Here is a 23,449-nt window from a genome sequence, read left to right on the forward strand (position 1 = left end):
CTCAACTATGTTAACCTTTACCATTGAAAGATTCTGCGCGGTCCTATGTCAAGGCTTCATTAGCAAGAAATAATGGAATCTCGAACGTGCAAGCATCCGGTGTTCGGGAGAAACTCTTATCGATTACCACAACTCTGTTGAGCTCTATCTCTGGAACATCCTGCGCACGCCAGTGTCGAGGATTTATCGCCACGAAATAATGCAACATTGAGCGCGTATCAGGAATTTAAGGAAAAGTCCCATTCATCTACCTGCATCCCGATCTTTATCTCTGAAGCATCTTATACGATTCTCTCCGACTTAATGACTTCATTAGCAAGAAACAATGCAACATCGCGCACGCGGATCTCCATTTTTCGGGGGAAAGTGCCATTAATTACCCGCTGGTTGACTTGTTAAAGGTTGACCTTTAACTCTGAAACGCCCCGTAAGATCCGTCCGCCGTACGCGTCCAAACTGCTGTCCAGAGGGGTACGGACGACGAAGTAGAATTTTGAACAGATGAATCAGACGCGTATACGAGGGGACGTGGAAACATTGACTACGATCTACAACATCCGAGCGGAGGCGAATTCCTAAGCAACAATGTTTCGCACGGTTGGTCCTTGTTAACGAGACGCGAAACGGTCGAGTTGGCTCGCGTTTCACAACGATCGTTCGTTTCATCGCGATCTTTTCTTCTTCTTCCTGTTTTCTTTTTTTTTTTTTTTTTTTTTTTGCTTCATTTCGAGAAACGAAAAACCGCGCAACCGTCACAAATTCCGGCGCCCCGAGCCGAAGGTGAAACAGAGTGAATGATCTCGTTCGGACGCGGTCGATTTGCAAGAATGTCAGGGGCGCGCGCGATTCATCATCGTTGCGCGAGAGTTGTGGGGGCAATTAAAAATTGTTGCCGATTTAATCTGCCGGAATAAAGGCGGCGTTTTATTTAACGATTCGCAACGGGCCGCGAGAAATCAGGCTCGCTGGCTGACTCGTTGCCTCGTCTAGATGACTAATACCCGGGCCGCGTAAATAACCGCGTGTAAATTTCGTTTTCCGTGCCCCGTGGTTCCATTTTTATCGAGGGTCGTAAGGAGCCGCGGGCCGGCCCCGCGCGTTTATTATCCCCGATCGGATAAAAGTTGTTTCGTTGCTACCCGCCGCGGTTAAATTACGTGGTTCTTGTAACGGTATTTGCGCAACTTTATCGGCACCGGGGATTATTTACGCCGTGGCACGGTTGCGAGAGAGTCGAACGTTTTCTTGGCCAGCTTTTTTGCGCCCGAGCTTACCGGTCTTCATTGATTAAGCCGGACGGTGTTTTGCCAGAGATCGGACGTTTCCTAATGGCGCTTCTGTAACGAGCTCATTAGCGCGGGTCCCGTGTTTTTCGCCAACGGGGAGGAAGTAGCCTTGTTCGCGTTTACCGTCTCTCCTCGTCCAGACACTTCCCGTGGGACTCTGCGGAGAGTCCGTTTCCTCTCTCGTCTCAACGCTTTTTCGAGACGATCGAGTTACGAGAACGCTACGTGCTCGATGGAACGAGGGCGCATCGGCGAATTCGATCGGAAGGAACAAGGAAAAATCGACTCGAACGGTTTCGTAACGTCAGTGTAGAGTAAACGCGTGGCATCCAGACGAAGGCGGTCGTATATAACAGTTTCAATGGCAAGGTTTCCGCAACGACGTCGATTTGCTCGTTCGAGGCTATTGCCTCTTCGCGTCGTTAGACAAGCCATCTACACGGGGCGCACACGCGGCATCGGGTACACGCCGTCAGCGTTCTAGCGCACCTTCTCACACGATACCATCTATCTAATTATAGCCAGGCTCATTTGTAACGACGAATCTGAATTCCCGGTTGCCAAGGAAATTCCTCGTTCTGCCTGCGTGGTCCTCGCGCTCGCCTCCTAGGAAATCAACCACCGGGGCTCTGGATTCTAGCCTCGTTACGCCGATCGACTGGAATTACCCCGTTTATTTATGAACTCGGTTACGTGCGCGACAGCCTGGCCCCTATCGTTCGATAAAGTCCTGTGAACGATTGAACGGAGAAGTGAAAGTAATTATCGTCCTAGCGAGGGACTTTATCTCTGTACGTATACAGTGGGTAATCGATGGAATTGCTTTGCGTTGCGTCGATGATCGATGATCGTAGAACGTTAAAAATCGAATCAAGTTCGTATCAGGTCCGAAGGAGTTAACATTCGCCAATCGTTCAACGTAATTTCTCGAGCAACAGGAAACAAAGGGAAGAAAAATGTGCACGTATTCGCGAACGGGGCTCATTGTTACACGCGGTATCTGGAGAATAGCCGATAAGTGATATCCGCTCGAATTAAAACGTTCCGTTCCCCGAGCGTGCTTAATTTCCTTCCCGGCGCTGTTCGTGTTTTCTATGGCACGTTTCTCGAACGATCGCGGCGATTCCTATCTGGTCCCGGTTGCATTGCCACTAATTTATTACACCGACCGAACGGTAGCATAATAATTAGGTAGATAATTGAAACAGCGATTAGGGGCCAATCGGATCAGAATTTTGATCGAATGGAAGAATACGTCGCCAGTTCGTTGCTCTCTTCGATATATAACAATACATTTTTTTTTTTTTTTCTTAAATTAGAAAAAAGAAAAGAAAAAACGAGGGGATTTCGCGTGAACGAGCCTCCGAATTCACGAGGCGTTGGCGAGCAGAATACGTATAATGCGAGGCTCGACGCTCTGCGTTCCAGGAAGGAAGATCCTTTCGGGCAGATATTTTTGTCAATCTCGCGAATCTATCCCGTGGCCATCCGGCAGACGGAATCGTGAAACGCGCGCCACCGATAGGATCGACCGTAAATCTGAGCCGACAGCCTGTTCCAGTGGATATTTTATGGTGGCCCGTAGAGATTTGGTGCGGACAAGATCGGCGCCGGAATGCGTCGAGCGATTCGAAATATTCGATACGGGGCGATAAATTGTTCCTCTACCTCGACGCGCGCATTCCACGCCGGGCATTTATGAGGGGAGCCTCTACCTTTCGGGCAACGCTTAGGATGCTGCGATTCTAATAACTAGAGTTCGCGGATCTTCCTGGGTTTATGCGAAATTTATATGCGCTGAAAGCCAGGGAATCCTCGCGGTACGCAAAAATCGGTATCAACAAAAGGGACGAAACTAATTTTCATTATTAAACAAGAAACTAACGAGCGATAAACATATTACGAATTCTGAATCAACTACTTTATGATCTATAGATAGGAATATTTACCGATTCGATTTATCACTCGATGTATTCACTTATTATCATTTTCATTCAACTCGACTGTAGCTGTGAATTCCTAATCGCCCATTTCATTATACGATCGACGCACTCTTCTTCTTATTGAAACTGTTTTTTCTTTACTTTTTCGTCATTACATATTTTTCTGTCCGGTTGTACACCCATGAAATATCACGATCCTCTACTATAGCGGATCTTCAACCGGTTTCCGTCGAGCTGAATGGCTCGCGTTACATCAGGTAACTTTCTAATCGTGTAGAATAATATTACTTTTTGTTGGACGCATTGAACATTCTTTCGGCTCTTAATTAAAGAGTAGCGAGAGAAAAAGGGACCGATCTTTGTTAACTGGACCATAACACAGGCTTGTTCCGTTTACGATCCAATTCCGATCGTATGTTAGGGGCGCGAGTAAACCCTCGCGCATAAAACCTATTCGCTCTTTCATCGGGCGTTGTATCTTCTTCTTAAACGGAGCATTCCGGTTCGAATAATCCCGTTCGTATTGCCAGCTCGCAAGAATCCCTTGGTAAATGTAAAATAGACTTCTCGAGTCCATTCGAGCATCCGATATGGCCATGATTTCGTTAAACGTTCTCCTCAAAGGAAACGCGACCAGAAATCGTTGCTAGACCCGGCGGGATCCGTACAAGTGACCGGAGCACAGTAGGAAGCGAGGTGAACGCGAGGTGAGCGCCTCGATGCCATTTGAATATCCCGTGGGTGTCCAGCTCGTTTCTTATTATCTCATTTCTTTCCTTTTTTCTTTCATTTTCCGTTCCCTCCTGCCGTCTTCCATGGCGCGAACTCGAGCCACACTCCTGTTACCATCCGATCTGTAATTCATCGAGCCCAGGAGGAACAATGGCGACGGCTGCGCTGCAGTTTTCCATAATTATACGGTGCTTAAGCCGTGATTACCGCGCGCTGGCTGGTCCACCGTGCGTACGTGTCCTCCTCGTAGCTGCCACGCGGTCGTACCGATCGTTCCACGCAACGGTAGAAAAGAATCGCTGTTCCTCCTTCCCGGCTATCCCAACTATGGGAAAGAGCCGTCTATTTTCAGCGAGGGAGACCGCATTCCTCCGTGATTATAGTTTGCCTAACGTTTCCTTCTTTCTGGTTGTCTCGTTGCTCGTGAACTTCGAATCGAAGCTGTGGTTCGTTATCGACTCGATGAGTAATTCTCACATTTTTCCCCCTCCTCTGTGTATCTCGCGATATGGTGTCTGGCGTGTGGAATGTTTCGCGAGCGTGGCAAATGGTCTCTCGCTCCTTTTTTTTTTTTTTATCGTCTAGAAATATTAATTTAGGAAGCTCTCGATAAGTGTTGCACGGTCCGCGCGTTCCCCGGTTGCTGGGAAGCGAGGAAATGCTCGCGCGCCACGAACGCTCGCGCATTCCGGTACGCTCCGAAGCGTTAAAACATGTCGGACAGATTCTTACGTTTCCTTATGCACGCTCGAACCCGCGGTATGAATATAATTGCCGGCGTTGAAAGAAATTCCGCGAAGAATGACGGAAATCGCTGACATTCCTTTAGCCAAAGGATAACGAGAACGCGTTTAGTCGGACGGGGGGAAATAAAAAGTGGTTGGAAAAAATTGCAGACGGGCGAAAAAAAAAAACGTTCACCTTGCTCGCGCTGTAATTAACTAATCGACCCGCGAGTCGATTACATTTGCCCGTAATAGCGAAGGAAATATGCATCCGCGATATTTCACGATTTTTCAAACCGGATTATAAAGCATAATATTTTGATTAAGTCCAGCGAGGAAAGCCGGGGGAACGCGGGTACGCCGCGCAAGTGGGAAATTAACTGCATACTTTCCGCTGTTTATTTCTCCGGTATAATTGCGAATTCTTGCAATTATACGCATGTGTGGCCGAGTTGGAGGATATTTCCAAGCCGCATTCATTAACACGTTAATAGCCGTTCAGGGAGATCCACTATTTTCCCGTAACATCGTTTCTGATAAACGGGTATGCAACGGGTTACGAAATTATTCAAACGATACTGTAAACTCGAGTGTAATTCGATCTGAGCGTCCCGTTCTTTTGCACATGATTTACATATGCATTAGCTATTGTACTCTCCTTAACAGTGATCGTGACAAGTAATTTCTGACTCGTACGAACACGGGACTCGAGGTCGAGTAATTCGAATTGAAGCGATCGGAATTCAAGTAACATGACTAGGCTGAACAAGGCATTAGTCTTGCTCTTTCATCGGTTACCTCGTTTATTGCACGGCCCTCGATGGCTGCGCGCGCCTTCGGTCCCATTCTGTGCGGCTATCGAGGGCCCACCGTATCGCGGCGTATCGCGCCACTCTGATCACGTTCCAAGACATTCTTCGTCCCGGCGCACGGCATAGCCGCGTCTGCGAGCTACCACGGGACGGTTGTAACGAGTCTGGTATGCGGTACGCTTTCACCGTTTGCAATATTCATACGTCCACGCATTGTTATTACACGCGCGCGCGTTGCAGAATGCCAGCGCGCGCGCGTTTAGAGCCGAGGAGATAAAACCGCCGACCGGCGGTCGATCATCACTTTTTCCAAATCCATTCGCATCGTTCGCATCAACGTCCAGGACGTGTACAACTTGGCGATTAAGAGAACCGCTCGTATCGTATCGTACCCTTCGAGTCAACCTCGAGTATCGTCAGCGATGCGAATCGCGAGGGCGGTATCGTTCGTCAAACGACGGAAGGGTGTTTCGCTTCTTTTCGGGATGCTGCAAGAAATTTTGTCGCGCGACGCTGTTACACCGGGTACGACCAACTTTATTTTCAAGTTTCGCGTCAGCCAGCTTCGCGAGCGAAAAATTCTTCGCCAAGGATTTTACGGGCTCTTTTTACCTTTACGCTTAGAACTTGACTTGTTAATCAAGTGTAACTCGTTTGGTTGGAGTTATATCGATCCGTTAATAGGTCAGCACGTATATAGAAATGTATCTTTTTTACGTGTGCACTTTTTAAAATATTTTATCAATGACTGCTCGTTTTGGACTTCTAATATTAATTGTTACGTCAATAACGTATTTAATTTATATCATACGGTATAATAAAGTAGCGGTAACTTTTTCTGTCACTTTGAGCGACATTTAATTGCAATAGCTTTAAAAATTGATCGCGTTACGGTTCCTTCCCTCCTTCGACAAAGCCATCCGAGAGATAACACTGGCGAACGTCCGTCAAAAAGGTGCATAAAATGGGTTAACGCTAATGCCGTTTACGCAAGGGATTCCGGTTTCTCTAGAATGTGGGTTACCGTCAGTTTCAAGCTGTCCGTGTATAAACGGTGCATAAATTTCAGTCTCGTATTACCCACGCCGATCTAACCATGAATGGTGCAACGATCTTAATCGATCTCTGGATATGCGGGTACATCGCGTGGACGCGAGGGATGTACTCGAAGGGTACGTGATATTCCATTCGAACTAAAAGAGAGAATTGTTCGTTTTTTGATTCGCGCGTGCATTGTTCCGCTGCAAAAGAATATATGTACTTCTGACGAGCTTTCGTCCTTTTCCTTCCACCTGTCCTTTCATCTAGATGCGACGACGATCACGACGAGATTACCTTGAAACGAAGTCATTTGTGCGCAACCGTTTCTTCGGTGTAAATTCGTAATTACATAAAGGGGTCGATGTCGGACAAGGGTTTCGAGAGCGATACAATCTCATTACGTGTGCTCTATTACCGGTCACGTGCGTTGCGATGTCTCCTCGAGGAGGAGGCCTTTCCTCGTTCACCGCAAGAATGGCACAACTCCAAATTCCCCGTTCTTCGGTTATTCACGTGGAAAGAACACTTATCAGGAATGATTTGCGATACTAAAATTACGACGTTCTAATATTTTCGTTGCAATATCCCTGATCATCGTTTCTCCAATTTTTGTTTAATTGTTACTACTCTAACGTGTCTAACATTTTGGAACGTGTCGTTTCAGGCGAAGTCGAGAGTGAAGGAGGTGTACGCGCAGACATGCACGCTTCTTGGCCAGCAAGGCATGCGAGACTGCGAACTGTTCGGCCTGGCAATATTATCCGGTGAGTACTCGACCATTTTAGGAGTTTCTTTTCCTTTTAACGAATTCCTTTGCACGTACGCGATTCAGGATAAAACGAGAGGCGGCAATTAGAAAGAAGTGGTCGAGAAAGGAGGAGGACGATAAAAGTTTCCACGGGACCGGGTGTAGGTTGGGTCCGCGTTCTCCGACGCGCTCTCGTTTCCGTCGTTCCATCGTTTAACGGACGAAATGCGGTCGGACGGGCCAGTGAGCATCGTGAATGACTTGCGGGGTAGCGTATCCGCCTCGAATTACGGCGCGCCACTTTTTAACCTCCTCCGGAGTAGATCGAATTACCGAAGCTCACGCGAGTCATTAGGTGTTGCGTTTCGCGAGAGCGCGAACGCTCTCCCGAATCACGATCCCGCGCCCCATTCCGCTACGTCAAATTGCCCCTCACGATCTCGTGACGGGGACCGTCGTTAGCCTGTCATTTGACAGACCCTCGAGTTCTCCGGACTTTTTACCCCCTTTTCGTCCTGGGAATTCGACCGCGATCCGTTTCGAGAACGGTCCCAGATTTCATTTGTTCGTTTCGACGCGGAATTTCACCTTTCTGGAAACGATTCCTGGAGAATAGCCTCGTTCTCTACTATTCTCGATCGCCCCGCTCGGAACAGGGCTAACGAAAGACAATCATATTTTATTATCGTACAGCTCGAACACTCTGCGCGTTAGGGGTAACGCTACGAACAACGTGTTCCCGTTCCCAACGAACCCACTTCCGTCAGAGGAATTAATGAACCCACTTAATTCTGAAAAACGAAAGGATAGCGGCGCGATAAGGATACTTTCACTAGGTCGTCCGGTCAGATCTCGCCACCGTGCGAGCGGCACTCTATCCGACCAGTATCCAAAAGGCTGTCCTGTCCGAGATTCACTTGACCGAGGAGAAAGTGTCCTAGACGCGGCATCGACCGGCTTGCTGGCATAGCTATGCGAACGCCTCGCATGTTTCGCTGCCGTGTCACAGGTACTCGAACGACCGACAGTCGTCGACAAATTGTTTTATTCCTTCTATCGATACCCAGGATATTTTTTGAAACTTTCCGTCCGTCCATAGAAACTACATTTCTCAGCAGCAACTGCTATGCGAGTACTCGTATAGGCTCTTATCTTCTATACCCGCTGGAGGGCAGACGTCTGTTTTCCTGTAGAAAGTTGTTTTCTCTTAGGAATACAATGCGATCGATAAGTCTAGGAGCGTTCGTTTTTACGGATGGACTTACGCAATCCCAACATACCTGACATTCTTTGTCGGTACGGTTAAAGTAGCTCTTTCGTGGTTCCAAGCTGTAAGAAGAAAATTGAATTTTTAAGCTTCTCGAGCGACGATGCCTCGTTCATTGCGCGTAAAGATGAGGGGAGTCCGCGGAACGGGGTAAGTTTTGGGGGACGTATCGAATATTGTCGAATACCGTTCGTATGCTAGGATTAATACCACGTAAAGAGAGTCCTCGCCGGGTAGTCCGTTGACTAATCTTGAGATCTTTCTGCATAGCCGTGGTCTTCTTGCTCTCCCTCGCCCTCTGCCGTCCCGCGCGCGCGCGCGCGCGTGGGCCCGTTCCCTTCCCCTTCACCGAATATACTCGGCTCGGAGCCACTACCCTCCCGCTCTACACACTCTTGCCTTCCCACCAGTCATGACAAGCCGGTCCGACTGGTACCCCCACCGCACCGGCACCGGACCCTTCTTGGGCCTCGCAAGGGCCCTGCGGGACCCCTCCCTCCTACATTCCACCGGGGCCCCATCACGGCGAGCCTGAGCTGGCGGGTTTTGAGGCGCGCGAGCCATGCCACGACAGGAAAAAAATGCATCTGAAAAACCAAAACAAGTAGAAAAAGGTGGCTCACACCCCTGCATGCGTGCCTCGGTTTGCGTGAACGTTCCCTCAGCCCGTACCGAGACCCTTTTTCTCTCTATCTTTCTCTCTCTCTCTCTCTCTCTCTCCTTCCCTCGCTTCTTTCTTCTCTCTTCTCTCTTCACTCATCCGCCTCATCCGCGCGCTCCTGATTGCGTCTCTTCTTCTTCCTCGGCGTTTCCCTCGATTCGCTTTCTACCCGCGTATCCACGCTCCCTCAACCCTCCTCGTGTTTTCCTTCTAAAGGCGAGCCTCGACGATGTTTCTTTGCGTTTTCTCTCTGTACATGGTTTTCTGTATGGATTCGTTTCACGTGGCATAGTAGCCAGCCCTTTTCTTTTTTCTTCCACTCTCTACTTGCTCTTTTTCCTTGCGACGTCATTGTTGCTGCCGTCTTTGCCTGTTCTTCTTCTTCTTCTGCTGCTGCCGCTGCTGCTGCTGTTGCTGCTTCTTGTTCTTCCTGTTCGTTTTCGTTGTTGACTTGCGCTTCTTTTTCTGCTGCTCCTTCTTCTGCTGCTCCTTTTCTCTGCCCCTGCCATTTCGTCTTCTTCCTCTTCTCCGTCTTCTTCGTCTTCTTCTTGTCCTCCTGTACCGACCCCCGTGCCTGTGGCGGTAAAATGACACGGACCAATCGCTGCTGCAATTTTGTAATCACCACCGTCTGGTCTTGGACGCTTCTTACTAAAAATAGATATCGAGAAAGATCGCTTCGGGCGAGCGGAGCACGACCAGCCGCCGAAAAGTTTGCTTCCAACCCCTCCGCACGGCGAACGTGATCGAACGGAGGATGGTGCTCTTTTGGTATCGCGTCCAACGTTTCGCGAGCCATGTTTCGTCCATTTCAAACTTTTATTACACCGCGCACACTCGTTCCTTTCGTTCGTTCTGTATTTTTTGCCGAACCAGTTACAATTTTGGGCCTCCTACTTTTTCGCGAGCTGAAACGCAACTTTCTGGAGTGTCCATTGGCATTCTTACGCGCGATACTATTCCCTCGAACGATTCCAGTGCTGACGATAGTAACTTTGAGGCAATAATTATTAATATTTGTATATAAGCTAGTTACAAGCACTCTTGGATTGTACTTTCGCGATTGCAGCAAATACATATATCGTGCGAAACGTTCGCGTAAATTTCTCCGCTCCCATCGAAACGATAATTTACGATTGGTTGCCGCGACGGTACCAAAGAATTTGCTATAATTCTGCGCCGTCTAGTACAGATATTCGCTCGGTACATTAAAGAAAAATGCCCGGCGAGGTTCCGCCGCGGAGGCCGCGATGTCGCGAGTAATTTATATGAAAGGTCAAATTTTTTGGGCGTCAACGCGTGGTACGTGTGCGTGGCCGAGGGTCGAGGTGCGTGTTGTTCGCAACAGGAGAAAAAGGAACCGACGAAAAGGGACATGAAAGTGCACGAGGAAAGGGGGGTGGCGTGGGGTGAGGCGAGGGGTCGCGGAGGGGCCCAAGAAGAGTAGGAAGGAACGAGCGGACCCCGGCGACGGACCAAGGAAGACGGGACTCCAACGGATGCTGAGACGAACAGAACGAGGGAGAAAGAGAGAGAGAGAGAGAGAGAGAGAAAGAGAGAGAAAGAGAGACACACCCCTGGCTCGCGTATTATATATAAAAAACGAAGGGTGAAGAACGAGAGAGAGAGGGTCCAAAGGGAAGAAAACGAGACCGTATAGGAACGCTGAGGGAAGAAAAGAGAGGACGCGATAAATGAGAGAGATAATAGGCTGGGCTCGCGATCGAGGAAGACAGAGACAGGTATTTAAAGAAAAAAGAAAGGGATAAAATAAAACGAAGAGGGAACAAGAAGAAGAAACGAGAGGAGGGATAAAAGAAGAAGAAGTACTCGGGGGATCGGGCTGAGGAGGTGGTGAGGGTGTGAGAGAGAGTGGAACGGAGCCAGGTAAGAGAAAGAGGGAAAAAGGGAGAGAAAGAATGAGCCCGGGTAAGACGGTAGCTCGGTGATTTGTATAGGGCCTCTCGTATTCCACCTCCCGCCCAAGCATCTCCGCCGCACGGCGACTTGGGACCCAGGAATGTGGAAGGAGGACTCCGAGGACAGGAATCGTCGACGCTGGCGCGCGCGCGCGCGCACGGGACGGAGGCACCGAGTGAGTGGAAGCGGCCGATGGTGGGGCCCCGGAGGATCTACAGGCGGAAGGGCCGAGGGGCGGCGAAGGGGGTAGCCAGAGCAGAGAATGGGCCTTAGCAGGTCCATTCGATATATACAGTAGAGCCTCCCGTATTCCAACTAATAGGGAGGCGTACAAGTGTTCGGATAAAATGAATTTTTTCCTAATAGTGCCGCGTCTACGGAAAAAGAAATAGCGGTCCTGGTTATCCGCGAACTTTTAGCACTTTTCTACTGGACACGGTTCAGTCTCTCGGCGATAGAATAATTTTCCTTTCGAGGCAACAGAGTTGTCGACCCACTTTCGTGTCCATCTCTGTCTCGTTTTCGAATTTTATTTAGGAACATAGCAAAGTGAACGTAATGGTACTGTGTTAGGGGGATACCTTTCAATGGAAGATCAACGATATTTCTTGGTATCTAACGATCTGAAAATCACAAATTTTCCAATCGCAAATAAGTAATTACACTGTACGTATCGCTTAAATCAGTCGCTAATAGGTGGTATGCTCGAATACCAAAACATTTGTATAATAGCTTAATATTATTGGTACGCTACTTCTCGTCCCGTCTTTTATTTATCTCCATTTTACTGTTGCGGCTGTGCTCGATTAAGAACTGTAGATCGAATTCCGAAGTTTCATCGATTGGCAAAGAAAAGAAAATTCCTTCGCTGAAGAATGCACGCCGACGTGTTCGCTCTTTCTTTTTGGACATCCCTCCATCTTCGTCGATTTTTTTCGCGTTTCTTATTCGTGGATCCTGTCTCTCTGTCACTCCCCCTTTCTCTCGTTTCTTCTCTCAGTCAGTCCCCCATTCTCTCTCTCTTTCTCTCTCTCTCTCTCTCTGTTCGAACCACGGTCTTTCCTCGGCTCTCCCTTTCTGACTCTCGCGGTCGTAACAACGGGGACACGTGTCCACGAAGCGAAGCCTCTCACATGAATGGCTCATTCATAAGGTGTAATGGCGTTTTATAAATTAAAACGCGTCGTCGTTTGATTTATATTACGCGATCGCTAATGAAGCCCCGTGCATGTTGAACGGGTCGAGGGGTTGGCGGGGGCCCGGGGTACGTTCGGCCACGAACAGCCTCCGCTTTCGTCCCTCTGGACGAAGCAAGAGGGAGCACACAACTTATCCAGGAAGGCGCGTCCGCGTCGCGGAGGCAGTTTTAGGGTTCTCCTGGATATATCGGTTAGCAGTCGACGTCCTTAACCAAAACTCCTTTCCACCGCCCGTCTCCTTCTAGCATTCTTCATTTCGCCTCTCTTCGATCGAGGAATTCGTCCGCTACCGATCGATCGCGTCGTCCCGCGCCCCTTTTTCACTTTCTCGTCTTCCACCAGTTCGCTCTTTCGCCATCGTTTTTTCTTTCCACCTTCCCGCTTTCTTCTCGGTTTCTTCTTCTCTCGCTTCTCGGTCGCCTCGCTCGGCCGTTCCATCTGTTACGGGCTGCCGAAAGGCACCCGTAGCACCGTTCTCGCTTCGACGTACACGCGCGTACGTCGCGTGTTTTCTTCCACGGAATAATTTGATCGGGATGAAATATGCGATGAGCTCCAGATAGTGGCCTCCGGTCGAGGATTGATGCCGGTGTGCTCTGGTACCGCGCCGTTCGTGTGGCTACGCTTTGGTGCCGATGGTGCTAGGTAGGAAGCCACATTTTATACCCCTCCGTTCCGTTCGACGGAACTCCATCCGTCTTCCGTAACGCCACGCCACGGAACAATGTCGTAACAATGCCCTGGGAAACGCTGGACAAGATTTTGGTACGTCCGTCCACGGGTTAAGGATTCGAAGGAACTCATCGCTTTGCGCAACGTTTCCATCCGAGGAGAAAACGTGTATCGACGTTATGTTCCATAATGGTACGAGTCTATGAAACAATGCGAGATCTGATGAAATCTTACATTAATGCACACCAGGTATCCACGTTGCACTAGCTTATGGCTTCTTACCATCGGCGTACGCGTGCGCGAAGAATTTTCAATAGCTGTTTGCCTCGAACCGAAGCCTTAAACGCATTTTCGTCATTCTTGATTTCGATCTCATTTCACCTCGTAGACTCACCTATAGCGCACCCTATATGTAACACATTCCGTTTGAAGAATGATGCGTCATTTGACGATGGAATGCCGCGATTAATGCCGAATGAATGTCCACCGTGAACTCATCAGAAAAGAAAGACAGAAAAAGGACACTCGCTCGTCCATCAGATTTGGAAACACAATTCCCCTGAAGAATTCCTCTTTATCGCGTAAGGAAATCGATCCATCAAATGGGCATCGTATATACCTGTTATACCGTCCGTGCATTCTTTTAAAATTCTTCACACACTCGTGTCTCCAAGGCTGAGAGATTGTATGAAAAAGATTTCAATACGATTATGTATGGCGAAAGACAAACAATAGTATCTTGATCTGAATGATGATTACACGTCATACCAGCGCGTTCCATTCTTTTGAAATGCTACGAACTGGGTGAGACTCGCCACGGTTTTGTCCATCGACGTACACGCTTTGTGTTCTCTAGAAAACCGCGTTCGCTTAATTGTCCGTCAAAGTCGTTTAAAAGTCTTTACTAACTTTCTGCCGTACAAGGTGTATCGTTCTTGAGCGTACCCTCCCCTTATGTATCATGCGCGTTTCTTAATTGAACTGTTGCGTTTGCACGGCAAGTGTGACGGCGAGCGATTTAATTGCATAGTTAGCAACGATGACGATGATAATGATACTTTCTTCGCTATCTAAGTTTGTTACATCTTGCAGTACAAATAAAAAAAAAAAAAACACAACACTATTCGAGGGAAATTTTAATTAGAGAGCGTGTACAGATCGAGTAAAATATTCCGTTGACGAGTGGAACGGATCAGAAGGGATCCGAAAGATCAGCCTAGGGTCTAGGGCCGATGAGACCACATCTTGCAGCGAATTCCATGAAAAACAGCTGGCGTTTCACCGGACGGCGTGGCAGAAGTGGGTATATAACATCGCGGTGGAGAGTTACGGTGCAAAAGATAGCGAACGCGAAGGTAGAAGAGACCGGGACCCTCTCGCAGCAATCAGGGGTGATTACGGGTGTAATTACGGTTACGGCGCATTGCTGAGGGCCACGGGTAGGGGAGGGAAGGGAAAGGTAACATTGTTTCTTTCTGGGAAACCGACGGGTTTATGGGGATCGTTCCCTCGCGGTTTTTTCTTACCGTGAAACGCCGCGCGAAACCCTCGCCACGGTCAACAACGCTCTTTTCCATCGGTCTCCCTCTTATTTCTTTCCGGCGTTCCTCGCGACCGCGAGAATTCTCGCGAATAGCCCGCTCTGGAACGCGGTGTTCGCGCGCCTCTTCTCTTCATTAGACTCGAACGATCAATCGATCGCTTCTCAGCTTCGTCATACGACATCGCCTTCGATGATAACGATCGACGCGTACCTCGAAGAATTTACGCGAACGCGGGGCCCCGTTTCGATCCTCTTCCCGCTCCTCTTCCTCGTATCTCTATCGAGGTTTGCAAAAAACGAAATGAAACAAGAAAAAACGAAGAACCTTGTCTAGGCTCGTCCTGGGCGTGGCGCGCGCCGAAAGGTGGACAAAGACGGATGAAGCGTCCGAGCGAGATGGGAAGAGAAAGGCACGGAAAAATAGAAAGGGTGGAAAGGGTGAAAAGGATGGGACGGATGAAGAAAGAGACGGATAAAGAGGGAAGGAATGGGTTCGAAGACAGACAAAAAGGAGGAGGGTAGGGAAGCGAGGGACGAAGGGAGAGAGTGAGAGAGAGAGAGAGAGAGAGAGAGAGAGAGAGAGCGACGTAAGATCTTGCTTCGTCCGTGACTGGAGGGAATCTCTAGTGGGATAAGATGGACCCCATGGGCCCCGATGGTTGGTTACACGAAGGCCAGGGTTAGCCCTCGGGCAACATTCCCCGGTAATGGTCGGGTTATACCTCGGGTAACACAGGTGCCCTCGGCTACGGAGGGAGAGATCGCGCAACGAAAGAACTCCGTCGCTGACTTACGACTTTCTCGGGATCCCCCTGGCCACGGTCGATACATCCATCTATCCAGTTCGTTCGACGATTCCGGTACCAATTCCGGGGATTAAAAACGGGGAACGGTGGTAGCCGTAGCTGGCGATAGGAGAGGGGAGAATGGACCAGTCACCAGGTGAAACAGACCACTTTTACGGGCCACTCGCTTCTGCCCGGATCAGAGAGCCCCGACGATTATTTCCGTTAAGTATAGCACGATGTCGAAACGAAGCTTGGCCCACAAAGTACCAGTCGGCGAAAGAGTTAACGAAACCGGGAACGTCAAGGTACAAGCTCGAGAAATGCGATCTTCTCGATAGATTAACCCTTTCTTGTTCAAGAGAGGAAATAACGAAGAGGCTTTGCATTTTTCTCACAGCTATTTGGGATTAGAGAAGTTAGTCTGACCTAGCGTGGAATGAAAATTAAGAGTATACGGATCTATCGATAGATCTTCGAGCAGCTGAAATTCATAGCCGCGAAGGAAGCACGCCCGATTTAGGACCTATGTTCTAATACCTATGTAAACCTGAGCAGCATCTGCGAGAACGATCGCTTTAGGGGACATTTGAAACCGGATGTCTGGATGAAAGAACGGACAAGTGCGTTGATAACGTAGACACTAGTAACGTTACGATGAAAAGGAAAGGAAGGCCAAGAGGACGAAGGAGAGGAGGAGGAAGAAGAAGAGGCAGACGGTGAGCTTTTATTTGAGGATCGGCAATGTCGTAGTAAAAGCGGTGTTCGCGGTATCGTCGGAAGGCCTTGAAGGACGGTAATTCGAGGTACATTTTTCGTGGGTTTCTGCCCGGCTTACAATGCCCGCTCCAACTTTTCTTTTTAATGACGCTGCTGACTCTCTTGCCGGCCGCAAGAAATACGATGTTCTGACCTTCTTAGGTCGCCACCCCCAACCTTCTTCTTCTCCCATCTCTGGCTTAACCTTCTTCTTCTTCTTCTTCTTCTCCTTCATCTTTCTTCCCTTCCTCTTCTTCTTCTTCTTCCTCTTCTTCAGCTCGCGCTCCTTTCTTTTTCTCTCGTCTCTCCCGCCGTCCTGGCTCTCCGTTCTCCTCCTCCCTCTTCCTACAGCGACGGTCTCTCGCTGTCTTCCTTTCCCTCTCTTCCTCCGCTTCTTCTACTTCTTCTTCTCCTTCGTCGTCGTCGTCTTCTTCTTCTTCTTCTTCCTCCTCTTGTCCGTTCTTCTTTTACCGTCCGAGGGGAAGGCAGCGAGCAGAAAGGAAAGCGGAGAGACGTCAGCGAAGGGCCCCACGGTTGGGGCCTCTCTTCACCGCGGAGAGTGCATTACATCCCCCCGGCCCGGCTCCTTCTTCTTTCATCCTTGGCCGGCTCCACCGCGGAATGTGGCTCGATCCGCTCCTTCGTGTCTGAAAGGCAGCATGCCACACGTGGCACCGGACGTCGACGAGGTGGACGGCTCGGTGTATCTCGGGCAAATCGAAATATGCTAAATACAGGGTGTCCGTGAATCCTCGACTCCTACTTGCGCTCCGCCTCGATCGAACCGAGACCAGGATTTCGAGAGGGATCAACGAGACCGCCGGATGCTTCTCTTTTACACTTTATCACCAAAGCGCAAGGTATCGAAAGTGCGTTTCGAGAAGAATCGGTAGTTGGAACGCTTCTCTGAGCGCATCTTGCGTGCTATCGATACTCGTCTGCGTCGATCCTTTTACAATTCTTCTCGCAAATGTTCCCAACGAACGAAAACATTATTTTTCTGTCTTCTAAAAATTTCTGAGATATAGCTAAAATTCGGAAAGGGAGCACACACTGGCGATCGAGATGAGAGGAAGGAAGAGGATGGAGGAGAGGAATCGAGGCGCGGTTGTTCGAACACGAACGACACTACCCGGACCGGCTTCACGATGTAGAGTTTTATTGAGGAGCAGATGTTTGAAACGTAACCTATAATGATTCGACGCTGTATATATGCGAAACGCTCGACGGGTATACGCTCCTCGTACGGTTTATGGTTTTGCCGATGGAGCGGCGTCACGATAACATATTTTATTGCGGCTGCCCCGATAATGGTGCCCGGGATCTAAACGGGATGAGCAGTTTCGGTCACTGACATCTACCCGTGTATCCTTTATAGGTCGCGGCGAGGTTTATGCGTTCCGTGAAAACTGTTTCGCGACGCTTCTGTGAAATGGCTATCCCTTTCGACCGATTGTTGCGCGAATTGCTCGTTGGAAGCTGTTCGATGGTTTGCCGAAGGCTACAGTTCCCATTCGACAACGGAATTTCAACGCGGACAATGCGCCTGCATACGTGTCTCGATTCTCTTCTTTTTATCCGTCAGGATAATCGCGTTCTGCAAATTACTTATTATTACTCTAACCCTGCCGCACTGTTTGACTCCCCCTTTTGCTGTATCGTATCCTCGTTTCCTCAGAAAATTCATTAGTTTCGGTACTTATTGATTCTGTGAAATTGGATGGTCTTCGTTCGTTGGAATTAAGTTGCATTCGGATTACACTGTAGGTGCAATTTGTTACCGCGTTCCGAGACGGTAGCAAGGTCAATTTCCACGTTAACACGTTTCGTGTCACGGTGCTAGAATGCCGCTGCAACGAGATTGATTTTCATCTTAACACATTTCACGACACGTGTACGACCGGTACGCAGCGAAGGTAAAGCTATTATTTAAGCGGAAGAACGTATTTTTAAACGCATTGTTAACAGAAGCCGCGTCGAAGGGAAACGAAGCGACGAGTTCTAACCGCGATAGCTGTTCTTCCGTAATTACACATTTTCTGCTGTAATTATTCGATTTCATGCTCCCGTAGAAACTGTTAACCTTCATTTCGCGCCAAAGATATTAATAATCATCTACCAACGCGCTCTTTCTCCGCGATTCCATTGTTCCGCCAACAATTTTTCCGTAACGTTGTTTCTCCCTACGGGAAGCTCCATCGCGAGCCTTTCTTCGCCAGGAATGCGTTTCTGTAGTTCCATTCTCCCACGGATAATCTCCGAGCGATTCTGCCGTTCCGTAGAAAATCCGCCAATAATTTTCCTGAGAATTCCTTAATAAGTTCATTGTTTCCCAAACGATTTCTAAACAACTTCATCGGGATAGTATTCGCCGTAAATCACTCGGTTCGAAATATAAAATAAAATTTCTCTCGAATACCATCTGCATGTTGCAGCCACTGTCCTCGACAGCGGAGGATCGCTCGCGATCGCGAAACGCGCGCAGTACGCGCGCAGAACGCGAGCGAACCGCGGCATAGCTCCTAGGTACGCCCAGGTTTCAGATCGAGTTCCAGTTCGGAAAGCGCGTCGCGTTGTCGCGCCGCGAGGGTCTGGGAGCCCCGAGTGTCTGGCCCCATGTGGGCAGGACAGGTTTGGGGGCCCTCTCATTCACGAACATCTCCTCTCGCCGACAAGCTCTTTCATTGTTTCGCTCGTTTAGGGGTATCGGCATTTCGGAGCATCAGCCGGTGCAAAAAGTCGAGCGAGGAGAATGGGCTCTCCCGGGTCTGCGCAACGACCATATCGGGGCACCGTGGACCCGCGTACACGCGGCCCTTGTACGGGCCCCGGACTGGGCCCCGGCAGCCGAACTCGCCGAATGTCGCGGTGCAGCCGGGGCCGTTCCGCCGACACGAGGCTTGTATTTGCACCGCGATTATAATAAAGGAACACCGGCGCTACCGATAAAATTAATTTGTCAGCCAGCTCGAACGCCATCGGCTACCGGCGTTTCGTGAAAATGGCTGGCCCCCGGGCTGGGGGCCCCGGAGGAGTCCTCCTCGCGCACCGGGCTCCTGGGGCCATTTTTATGCCGCGTATCCTCACGGTAAAGGAACTTTGTCGCGTCTCGATGAAATTATTGCGAATCGTTGGCTATCCGTTGGCGATAAAGTTTACTTTTCGGCTAATTCGCGCGCCGTTCCTCCTACGGCTGTTCGAGAAACTGGCTTTCCGACGAGGAGGTTGCTGGAATTTTGTCTCCAGTGTTTAACGCAGAATTTTATGGTATTGCCTGCGGTATGCATTATCGGTGGAAAGTTGAGCATAGTTTACCGTGTTGCTCGAAGAGGATGTTCTTAAATTTTTACTCTTCTTACGCGATTCGTTGGTCATCGAGGTAAACGGTTTTTCTGCTCTTTACGCGGGTCCCTGTATAATTTTGGCATACTAGTGGTAAACGGGATTTTGTCCGACGACCGAGAGAAACGGTACGATCGACGAATTAAAAAAAGAGAGGAGGAAATTATACGCATCCCAATTAACGCCGATTATTGTATTTTTCAATGTTGCAGACGGCGAGTACCTCTTCGTCGACCCCGAGAATAAATTAAGCAAATACGCACCGAAGAACTGGCGGAGTTCTCATACATACGTAAGTACCAGATCTTTCGCGAAGCAGCGTCGTTGAAAAATATTTAAACAATTCCTTTTTCGCGTACGCTTGTTTCCAAACGGAGCGTTGTTGCAAATATGCGTATATTCAACGATAACTCGGTTATCGCCTCACTAGCCGCTCGTGTATAACGCATAGTTGAGGAATTCACAAGTTTAGATGATTCAGATGCGCATCGGGCGTGTCGTCGACTAAATCTGATACGTGCCTTGCGGAGGAATTATGTGCAAGCATTTAAAAGCGGGACGTGGAAAAGACGAAAGAGAGAGAGAGAGAGAGAGAAAGAGAGAGAGAGAGAGAGAGAAAGAGAGAGAGAGAGGAAAGGAAAGCACTCGTCCCTGAATATTATTTCACTTAATTTCACGTTCTAGCGAATTATTTCGCTTAATCGTTTCATAAAATTGTGCTCTTTAATTTTTCGATAATCTCGGTGATATCGTTCCCTGTAATAATATTCGTTCGCTGCAAAAGGCGCGATAACCAGTTTTATGCCTGCCCGTTAATGTTTCTACTCGTATCAGAATAGTGTAAGGTACGGTCTCTAAACCAGTTCGTTATCGTACTTATCGTTTTTATTAGCAGGCGAAACAGGATAGTCAAATTTAATTTTCGAACCGGGGATACCGTCGACGCGTTAAATTGTTCCACGTTTCTCGCGGTTTTCGAACAGGAACGAGAAGAAATAAAACCGAGGCTACAATGTCGCGCGAACGAGTCCACGAATGATTCATTTAATAACTTCAACATAGGCAAATTTCAACCGATCTCTAGTGCACTCCATATATTTTATTCCGATAAAAAATAATAAAATTATCAAATTATACCCACGTTAAAATAAATTCTACAAGCCAGACGAGATCGCTTCGGACACGAGAGCCCGAATCGTCGGTAAATTACTAAATACAAGCAGGAAAGTTTAAAGAATTCAAGTTCCGTCTTACGCTCCTCGATATTTACAAGGCAACGAATCCTCAGCCGGACGATAATCGTTAATTCTCATTTAGTGTGCTTAAATAATTTCCAACGATTCACTCGATCCTCTTGAAAAATGCAAAACGAGGAAAGGGGGGGAAAAATAAAATACGCATGTTCGCAAATATATCGATTATGTCCGCGTCGATCGTGCCCGTGGTGGAAAGGAAAGAGAAAGAAATTACCTTCTCTCCGTGACACGAAATTTTGCGAATATCACGGTAATTTCGGAATTTATGTTACGCAATACGACGCGAGCACGAACCGCGTGGTCCGTAATGCCCGTACGTACACGCGTGTACACAGGCGTGCGGTTACGTACACGACTGGGTCGTGGCAGAGCTCGAACGGTACGTCTCGCAGCGAGGAATCGAGAAAAAGACGATTTAAGAGCAAAAGAAGCGGGCGAACGCTCGCGGCGAAAGGGGCAGGGTGCGTAGAGGGCCCTCTTCGGTCAAATTAGCATTTCCATCCGCGGGTGCACGATGGCGGCCGTGGTTTTGCCCGGAGGGTAGCGCTAAACGAGCGTACAACGGCAGTCCTCCTCAAGACGAGTAGCCTCGCAATATACCCCGGCAACTCGCCGTCGCCACCACGGACATTCGTGGTGCGATGCTTCCCCTCGTTCCTCCTCCGAGTGGACCCAGCGGCCGCTGATGAACAGCCTCCCGGTGCTGTTCATTATCGATACGTTTCATATTTTACGCGGGATGCCGCTGTAATACTTTCGTTATAATGAGCTGAATCGTATTTCGCTCGTGCAAACCAGCCCCTCGCGGTACGTGATCGATGGCGTTTATCAACCGGCTCCGACACAATGCTCGGTGTCAACGCGCCGCGTTACGCTTCGCCCTGGCCCTTTTCTCTCTTTTTCTCTTTTTTCCATTTCTCTTTTTACGCCGCACAAAAAAATATATAATTTTGACTGTTGATACGTAATAAACTTTATTCGTTACGTTACGTACAATTTAATTGAGGGTATAAAATTTGTACGGGGGCCACTGCGTTTGATGAATTACCCGAGTCCCTCTTGTATTACACTGTGCGAAAGGTTTAATATATAATTACGAAATGGTGTAATCATCGCAGAGCGATTTATGTCCATTGCGACGTGAAATTTCGGGACGGTAATCGAGGACACGGGCATCTTTCCCGAAAAAGTAGCTCCTCGCGATCCGAGAATCCGTCATAGCGTTCCTCTGCTACTTATCGTTTTAAGGATCAACGTTTATTAGTAAAAAAAAAAATAAAAAAAATAGTTGATTCATCCGCCTTTCTCGTTAGTCACCAAAGAGTTGCATATTCCCAGTCCCAAACCGGTGTAGCCTCGAAATTATTACACAATCCGAATATCCTCTTCCTATCCTACCCTGCGAGAGGCAATTTCGAGGATTCCGCAGAGGGCACCCTCTTCCTCGGGACCGTCTGGGAACCGCAGGAATTTGTCAACGGCGTGCAACGCGTTTGATCGCCGAGCAGCAGGGAGTTGACCAGTGGAAATTACGGATGGAAGGGTTCTTCGAGTGAGAAAGAGAGAACCGGGAGATGCGAGCGTGAAAGAGAAGGAGAGCGTGCCGCCTCGTGCGATATCTTCGTATCTGCTCGAAGCGGTGGGACCCCCGTTTCGCTAATGACGGTCCACACCAATAACCAATAAATACTGGCCCGGTAAAACCGGGCTACCGGACTACGTGCTTATCTCGGAGGAACATCGGCTGCGAGGATTTTCTGTGCCGTGCGCGAGGTCCTCGGCTATTAAAATTGGGCCCCTCCCCTATCGGCGCTTTCTGCGTCGTTCACTTTATAGGCGCGACCGTCTTACCTCCTTCCCTTTTTATTCCCTTTCCCTCTTGTTCCTTCCTCGAGGGCAGAACTGTTGGCGAAGAAAATCTATCTTCCACGACGTGGTTTCGCGGAAGAATCGTTCGATTCGAACATCTCGAGGCGAGACATTAGTAACGGCGATACGTATTGTGGCGAGGCAGTGCGAAAAGGTGGTCGTATCTAGAATTCAGCAAAGGCGTCAGGGAGCGCGTGTAGCCTGTACGGTACGCGAAAATGAATGATGTAGTCACGTTTGGAATTAGCGATTTTTACGGAAACGCCGCGACCATTTGCATTGTAAATCATCGCTATACGCGGTTCGTTGCGAAATGACTAATGGCCGAGATTTATCGTTCGATGTACGCACGGCCGATATCCAGGGGAATAACGCTGTAGCAATAGCCGTAAGTGGGCGATTACCGTTCTCTCCCCCCGATGGGCCTCGCAAAGTGGCAACAAGCCAGGCGCCGGGTAACGTCGGTAGTAGTCGACGCGAACAATACGGGCCGCGGCGCCGCGTACCCACCGGACCATGTTAAATGCAACTATATAATCAATTTCATGCTGTCCGTTGTTGCAACCTTGTTGGTTCTCGCTAACACAGCGAGCTTCGCGAGACCCTGTCCTCCGCGACCGTATCCACTGCTCGTTTCGAATCGTTTCCGCGATACATTCCTGCGCGCTCTTCGCGTTTCCCGTCGACGAAAAATCGCGAACATCTGCGACCAACTGCATTCGAGGATGCAGCAAATTGCGCAACCCACGTCCGCGAGCTTTAAAGCCGGAATGCGATTGCGCAAGGAGAAATGGATCGGAAGGACGCGATAGAGCTACCCTCGCGGCGAACGAAAGGACTCGAAGATAGCTGGAAAGCCTTTGAGAACTCGAAAAGAAAAAGGAATTCC

The 23,449-nt window shown here is 48.9% G+C and overlaps 1 protein-coding gene across 2 annotated transcripts in view; it reads left to right on the top strand.

Moving 5' to 3' along the window:
* The window catches only part of LOC143433538 (protein expanded), a 75,850-nt gene that overhangs the window by 40,446 nt on the left and 11,955 nt on the right, over positions 1–23,449 (top strand). For both annotated transcript variants that reach the window (XM_076910888.1, XM_076910889.1), the window contains exons 4-5: positions 7,204–7,303; positions 19,648–19,727. In XM_076910888.1, coding sequence (XP_076767003.1) covers positions 7,204–7,303; positions 19,648–19,727 — 180 coding nt within the window. The remainder of the gene's footprint in view (positions 1–7,203; positions 7,304–19,647; positions 19,728–23,449) is intronic.

Source organism: Xylocopa sonorina, chromosome 3 (genome assembly GCF_050948175.1).
Source record: "Xylocopa sonorina isolate GNS202 chromosome 3, iyXylSono1_principal, whole genome shotgun sequence".
In the NCBI taxonomy this organism is placed as follows: Eukaryota; Metazoa; Arthropoda; class Insecta; order Hymenoptera; family Apidae; genus Xylocopa; species Xylocopa sonorina.